Source organism: Malania oleifera, chromosome 7 (genome assembly GCF_029873635.1).
Source record: "Malania oleifera isolate guangnan ecotype guangnan chromosome 7, ASM2987363v1, whole genome shotgun sequence".
Taxonomy (NCBI): domain Eukaryota; kingdom Viridiplantae; phylum Streptophyta; class Magnoliopsida; order Santalales; family Ximeniaceae; genus Malania; species Malania oleifera.
The window spans coordinates 109439678-109446942 of NC_080423.1; the positions used below are offsets into that span (position 1 = coordinate 109439678).

The 7265-nt window shown below is 34.8% G+C and overlaps 1 protein-coding gene across 1 annotated transcript; it reads left to right on the forward strand.

Moving 5' to 3' along the window:
- Nucleotides 1-2092: 2092 nt before the first annotated feature.
- On the forward strand, nucleotides 2093-4745 carry LOC131160700 (heavy metal-associated isoprenylated plant protein 7). The gene is made up of 5 exons (XM_058116558.1): nucleotides 2093-2507; nucleotides 2613-2838; nucleotides 2963-3165; nucleotides 3300-3390; nucleotides 4111-4745. The coding sequence occupies exons 1-5, from the start codon at nucleotides 2499-2501 to the stop codon at nucleotides 4551-4553; spliced, it is 972 nt and encodes a 323-aa protein (XP_057972541.1). The 5' UTR covers nucleotides 2093-2498; the 3' UTR covers nucleotides 4554-4745.
- Nucleotides 4746-7265: the final 2520 nt, after the last annotated feature.

Consider the following 7265-nt stretch of genomic DNA (forward strand, 5'->3'; position numbering starts at 1 on the left):
ATTCTTCTCAATTTCTTCAATCTCAGCTTAGTCTTTTTCTCACGATTCTTTCTAAAAACTTTTAGTGAGCAATTTTTTTTTCCCCTATCCCTGACTCTGTATCAGTGTCATCCTGCCCTCAGAAGCCCATATTTATAGGTCTGAGAGATTCACTCAATTTAACACTAATTAGATCAATCAACACCTAATTTAATCAATCAAATTTAATTTAAATTGACTCGCATTTTTAAATTTATAATTGCCACATGTCTAATTGTATATCTTCCTCATGTGCTTGCAGGTTTGAAGCTGAAGATGTTAGCCCACCATTTTTATTTCATTTTTTTTCTTTTCTATTTTTTTTTTATTTTCAACGTAAAATTTCAATTTTCATTTTCATTTTTCCTATATTTTTCTCAATTTACTTGTATTAATGGATATTTACCCAAATTATATTATATAAGTTTCGGATAAAATAGGGTGTCTACAATAATATAATAGCGTGGTCATGAGACATTTATATTAATGTTGAGTTTCAAAAAGCTATATAAAGTGTATGGAATATTAGGATGAGTAAGAGTAATAAACTATCTCACTGTACTGCAACTTCGGTTGAAATAAACTTCTAATAGATGAAAACAAAGAGAATTTTGTATTTAATGATGTTTTAATTTGGACAAACATAAAAAAGCCTTGGATTTTTGGTTAATTAAGATCCTTTGATTTTATTTTTCTTTTTCTCGTTTTGTTTGATTTCTTGAGCTCCAAGAGAACAATACCGAATATCTTGATTTAATAAACAATTTAAGAGAAAAAAGTTACATTTTATAAGAAATATTAAAAATACATTCATAGAGCCCCACTTTAATAACTTCAAGCCTAGAAAAAATATGATTCTTTCCACACTATATTCAAGTTTCTTTCACTCGAAAAATCTAAAATTAATTCTTTTAGTTGCGTCTTCTAATTGAAATTCATTTTAATACAATTTTTTTTACCTTTTGACTTTAATAGAATTTTTTATAAATATTAAAATTATTAAAAATATATGACTAAGGTCACCCTTAATAATTCAAACTTTTAAATAAATTAATTATTTGACATTATCGTCTTTAAAAAAGGCTTAAAGTTGAGCTCAAACTCGCTACTTCAAAAAACGTTTACCCGAAAAAATATATATAGTTATTATTTTTACATTATAATTTTAACTCTTTTCTTATGTTCAAAGGGCAAATTCAAATCTTAGATTTGAATTTGTACAAATTTAAAGAAAACATCGTACAAAAAATTTTTTTGAGTGTCTTCTAGATCTGCACAAATTTATATCCAAACGCTAAAATTCATATCGATGTATTTTGTATTTGCTACATTTAATGAATGATATAATTAGTGCACCCTGTCATAACATATTGCGAATCACGTGATCGATGTGCTATTGTCTTATTGTCCGATGACTTCTTGTTATGCTCATAGTTTTTGTACTCGTCTGCACATAGCTGTCGTTATATGATAATATCACTCTTGTCGTTATGTCCATCATTTATTTGATTTATCTGATGTTTATACATATAAATCTGCTGCGTAACCATTAGTTAATTTGAATGAGAAGATCAAGTTTTTGACAAATATTGAACAAACCTGACATGTAAGAAAATTTATTTCACTTATCTGATGTTCATACATAAAAATTAGACGTATAAACATTATCTGATTTGGATAGAAACTTAGAGTTTCTGACAAGTCCACATTGAACCTAACAAGTAAGAAAGTTCATTTGACCTATTTGATGTTCATATATACAAACCAAATATGTAAATATTAACCGATTCAAAACGAGAAGATTGAGTTTCTGACAAGTGATGATCAAATTAGATAAAGAAGAAAATTCATTTGACTTATTGATGTTCGTACATACAAATCAGATATGTAAACATTAATTACTTTCGATAAAAAAGATTCTGACAAGTACTAACGAACCTGACAAGTAAGAAAAAAACTTAAAACCCGTGACATTATTTATTATTACATCGTAAAAGTTTCAAATCCCAAATCATTACTATAACATAATGCGATGCCGATTATAAATCATTTATCTAGCTATTTGAAAGTATTTATACGGTGATGATCAAGGGTATTTGAAATCAAGGGCTGAGAAAGGGCAAGAAATGCATTTGAGAATTTTCACTGTAATTTTCCCAAAAAGCGCAAGAAATTTTCACAACATACCTCTCGAGGGAGGCCATTTGGCGCAGTGACCTCCCCTGTTGCACGTGCCCCCTTGTATAAAGCCACGTCGTTTTTGCTGCCACTGCTATCCCCACCGCTTAGGGTGAGAAACACACAGCCACAGAGAGAGGGAGAGGGGAGAGGGGAGAGGGAGAGGGAGAGAGTACAAACTACACTCTGTTCTGTTTGTATCGGTGTGCGTGAGAGAGAGAGAGAGGGGGGGCCTTCATTAGCTCAATTCCTAGTTTATCTCACCCACCCACAGAGTCTGCATTCCTAGCCAGGAAAAGCAAATGGGAGAGGTTCTGAAACCCTAATCCATCTCCAAAATTAAGTCTTTTTTATTTTCTTGCGTTTGTTTTCGTGTTTCTGATTATGGGTGTTGCGTGATTTTGTTTTGTGGGCAGGAGGAAAAGAAGCTAGAGGAGAAGAAACCAGAGCAGGCACAGAAGCCAGCTGAGGAAGAGAAGAAGGAGGAAGAGGCGAAGGCTGAGAAACCAGAGGAGAAGAAGGAAGAGGAGAAGAAAGAGGAGGACCCCAAGGATGAACCGCCGCCGGAGATTGTGCTGAAAGTGTACATGCATTGTGAGGGGTGCGCCCGCAAGGTTCGGCGGTGCCTCAGGGGCTTCGAAGGTGGGTGTTCTCCGGTCGATCCGTTCTGGGTTTATTTGGGTTTTTTGGATTTTGAGAATTAAATTGAATGATTTGATTTGATTTTTTTTTTTTTGTTTTGTTTTTATTTGATTTGATTTCTCAGGTGTTGAAGATGTGATGACGGATTGTAAGAGCCACAAGGTGGTGGTGAAGGGAGAAAAGGCAGATCCTCTGAAGGTTCGGGACAGAGTCCAGAGGAAGAGTCACCGGCAGGTGGAGCTTCTGTCGCCGATTCCCAAACCTCCGGCTGAAGATGAGAAGAAGGAAGATAAAGAGGTCGTTAAACCAGAAGAGAAGAAAGAAGAGGTTTATTCTTCAGATTTGTGTGAATTTCGGTTGAAATTTAAATATATGCTTGTAATAGTTTGCTGGGTTCTGCTTTGTTCTTTCGAATGATTTTCAGTTTGGAAATTTTTTATTCATGGGTTTTGATTCTGCAGCCTCCGCCGGTGATTACAGTGGTGCTGAAAGTGCACATGCATTGCGAAGCCTGTGCACAGGAAATTAAGAAACGAATCCTGAGAATGAAAGGTACTTTCTTTTTCTGGTTTTCCTTTTCTTTTTCCAGTTGGATCGTTTGATTATCACTTTCAGATTCTTCCGATTGTGGGTTTCCCCAATTTTCTCGAGAATTTTTTTCGGCAGTGAACCTTTCTTTCTGCAGTCGCAATCCATGACAAGGAGGATATCTGTGTTTTGCTTTATGAATCCTCTTAAACACAAGAGTCTACGATGATTCTTCCTCTTAGCACTTCAACATCTTCACATTTTTGTCTTTTTTATTAAAAAAAAGAATATGAATATTTAATTCAATTAATTCTTCAGATCCCATGGAATTTTCTAGAGTGAGTAGTTGTCATTTGCATCTTAATTACAAATATACAAGTGACTTCAATCCATTGTCAAATCCCTCTGTCCCACACCCAAATCCTTTACTATCCTAATTTTAACCCCGGCCCAAGAAAAAATTCCAGCAATTTCCCTCGACAAAACCTGAATTACTTCGGAATTACACGCAAAATCTCAAAATTTTCCTGAGCCCTACTTAGAAATTCCAAAGATCCCAAATTAAACCAGACATTCCCAACAATTTCCCAGCAAATCTCTGTCAATCCCGCATCAAAATCTTTGAAAACTGGAACGAAATCCGGCAGTCTTCTTGAAAAACACCTGAATTCGAGTCATTTCTAGGTCCTTCCTTTAGAAAACTCTTGAATTTCTCTGAATTTAATGAGATTGATGAACTTCTAGGGGTTGAATCGGCGGACCCAGATCTGAAAGCCTCGCAGGTCGCCGTGAAAGGAGTGTTCGACCCGCCGAAGCTGGTGGAGTACGTGTACAAGAGGACCGGCAAGCATTCCGTGGTGGTGAAGCAAGACCCGCCGGAGAAGAAGGAAGAAGACAAAGGCAAAGAGGGAAAAGAGGAGAAGAAGGCGGAAGAACCAGAGACGAAAGCAGAGGGGGGAGAGGCTAAGGAGGAGAAGAAAGAGAGCGGAGAAGCGCCGGCGGAGGCGGCGGAGGAAGGGGCGGCGCCGGTGGTGGACGTGAAGAAGAGCGAGTACGTGCACTACTACTGGCCGCCGACGAACGCCAGAGAGTTCTCGGCGTACCCGCTGCCGTACGCCAGAGAGTTCTCGGCGTACCCGCCGCAGATCTTCAGCGACGAAAACCCCAATGCCTGTTCTGTGATGTAAAAAGTGGGGACGGCGAGGGTAAAATGGGAAAGATGAGCTCTTCATGTGTCCTTAGTGGAAATGTAATGCCTGCACCTCTACAGTTCAGCTGTAGAATTTTTGTGAGGATTGTACTTTTTTTTAAACTGTTTTTATTTTATATAAAAATATAAATAATAATAATATGATGGCATGTAATTGGAATTTCCCCAATATTTTTGACTTTTTTCCTCCTGCCTGGACACACTATTTAAGTAATTGTTTTTTCTTTTCTGCCTTTCTAATTTCAACCGTGGGTAAAAAAATAGGGCTTGTTTGGTTTTAACTTTTAAGAGATGAATCTATTATTTTCTTGAAAATTAGAAAAAATATTATTTCTAATTCTAATTATCTAAATTAGCAAATAAAAAAATTTTCAAAAATAGGGTCAAATGTTTTTAATAATACATCTTTGTTTTCACATGTCTGTATTTTAAATGTTAAGTATATGATAAATTAGTTCTATTTTTGTTTGATCACATATAAAAAAGATTTATTTATAATATATTTAAAATTTAAAAAATAGATACACGAGGTTTACCGTAAAATTTCCCGTTAAACAAGAGGTTCTTTAATAGTTGGGCAATTTCAAAAAGATGGTATGTCTCCTCGTACCTTTGAATATTATATTTAAATTTTTATAATTAGTTAATTATTTTATATTTATTTTTATATATAATATAATCTAATTTTTTAAATAGCATAGCCAAGCATGGATGATAATTTTTCTATCATGACTATGCAGGATGGAAAATTAGAGTGGGAGCTCACGATGGTACCAAAATTGTGTAAATTTCTTGAAAACGATGCAGTTTTGGTGGTCCTTCTCCCTATCTCTTCGTTTTTTCCTGTTCTCCTTTCCCTCCTTTTCTTTTCCACCAAACAGAAACTTTGCATTGAATGGGGATTATAGGCCATTTTTATTCCAAAAGTCATTGGTTGCTACTACTAGGAAGGATCTCTAGGCTCACCTTTTCTTTTCAATCCTTAATTAAAAAATAAAAGAAACTCAATCAATATATATGTCCTTTTTTACCTTTCAATTCATTTATATATTTCCCGACTTCGCTCCCATTTTTCTCAAGAATTGCAAGTGTATACGCATTCAAAGTTCAACGACATTGAAGCCAAACTAGGCTGTTGATGATTAGATTAGCTTAATTAATTGAATTTGAAGCACGAATCTAATTATTGTATATTTTATTTTATATGGTCTATTATTAGTGGCTCTACGTGGAATTTGTCGACATGTATTTAGGTCATCATTTAGCAACTATATATGATATTTATTAATATAAATTTCGTGTCAGTGATAAGACGAAATGACAAGAAAATTATGTGTAAAACAAAACCGAATAGGATGATCTGATGTGGCTCCAGCTTGTCTGTTATTTATGAAGTGACGAGAACATGTCATACACATTTTCAGATGATAATCACGGCTTATTTTTCATTAATCAGTGATTAGCTTTTAATTTCAAGCTTTAAAAGTCAAAATTTTACAGAAATATCAAAAGGGCAATTTTATTTTTTAGATTTTAATCGCTTTTAATCCTTGGAAACACGAGCCTATTGTGAAGCTATAGAAATTATTAAAAATATGAGTAAATATATTAGCTAAATTATAACTTTCGAAAAGGATAATTGATGGAATAATTGCCACAATTTAAGATTATGCAGATATAATTAAAATGCCAACATTGTCGTCAATACAAAAAATTTAAAAATTCAAAAATTACATAAATTGCAACAAAAATGCTTGAGAAACTAATTTTCAAATTTAATTATTACTTTAAGTGAACGTAATTAAATCTAAACCACTAATTGAGGGGAATAACACGTGATTGTCATCCGTGAGCAAAGAGGAGGTGAAGCCACAAGAGGTAGGGCTGAAAGAGAATCCGGGATTTCCAAAAATAAAGGGAAATATAATTGCAAGATCTTGAACGGTGTGAGGACCTAGGATGCGATTTACTATATCTCATAGGGACAAGGATCACATGGCCTCTCGAGAGCGGTATAGTGTTAAAAAATACTTTCATCAGAAATTTGAAACACCTTAATCAACATCTCTTCAATTACATATACATTGTAGCATAGTATATGTACTCTATCCAAATTTTATCAGGAATTCGATTTGGACGTGCCTTTTGAATTGTCCAAATGACACCATGTCGGGAGAGGACGTGGCTAATCCACAGCTCTCCCCTGAATGAATCAAAGATTAGTGAGAATGCAAATCGAACTCAAGACTTCCTATTAGTAAGAAACATATGTCGATAAAGAACAAACACTAATATGTGATGATTTAGGACCACTTACAAATATTTCATAAAAATTGAGGGAATTAATGTGGTGCATATTTGTCAATTTATTATATTAATAAATAAAATAAAATAAAATAAAGAGGGGGAGCGGGTGGGGTGAGGTGAGGGAGGGGAAACCTGTGCGCTGGACCTAAACCTTAGAAGCGTCTCGAAGCATTAAATTGCTGTTCCCAACGACGCCGTATCTTCCTCCTCCCCTAGTTCCTACTCCTACCTCATAATTAATACGAGGTGCCTCGAAAACGTGGAAAAACGGTCTCTTGGTTTCCAAACAGACCCCATGCTATTTGTATATATTTAATTACTTCAATTAACATACATTGTACACATCAGTCGGCCCACCCTAACTTACGAAAACAAAAAGTAA

Bases quoted from the DNA above. Each gene is read 5' to 3' on its own strand.
- LOC131160700 (XM_058116558.1), top strand. The intron at 2,839-2,962 runs GTGGGTGTTCTC...TTGATTTCTCAG, and splicing joins GTGCCTCAGGGGCTTCGAAG to GTGTTGAAGATGTGATGACG. The intron at 3,391-4,110 runs GTACTTTCTTTT...ATGAACTTCTAG, and splicing joins ACGAATCCTGAGAATGAAAG to GGGTTGAATCGGCGGACCCA.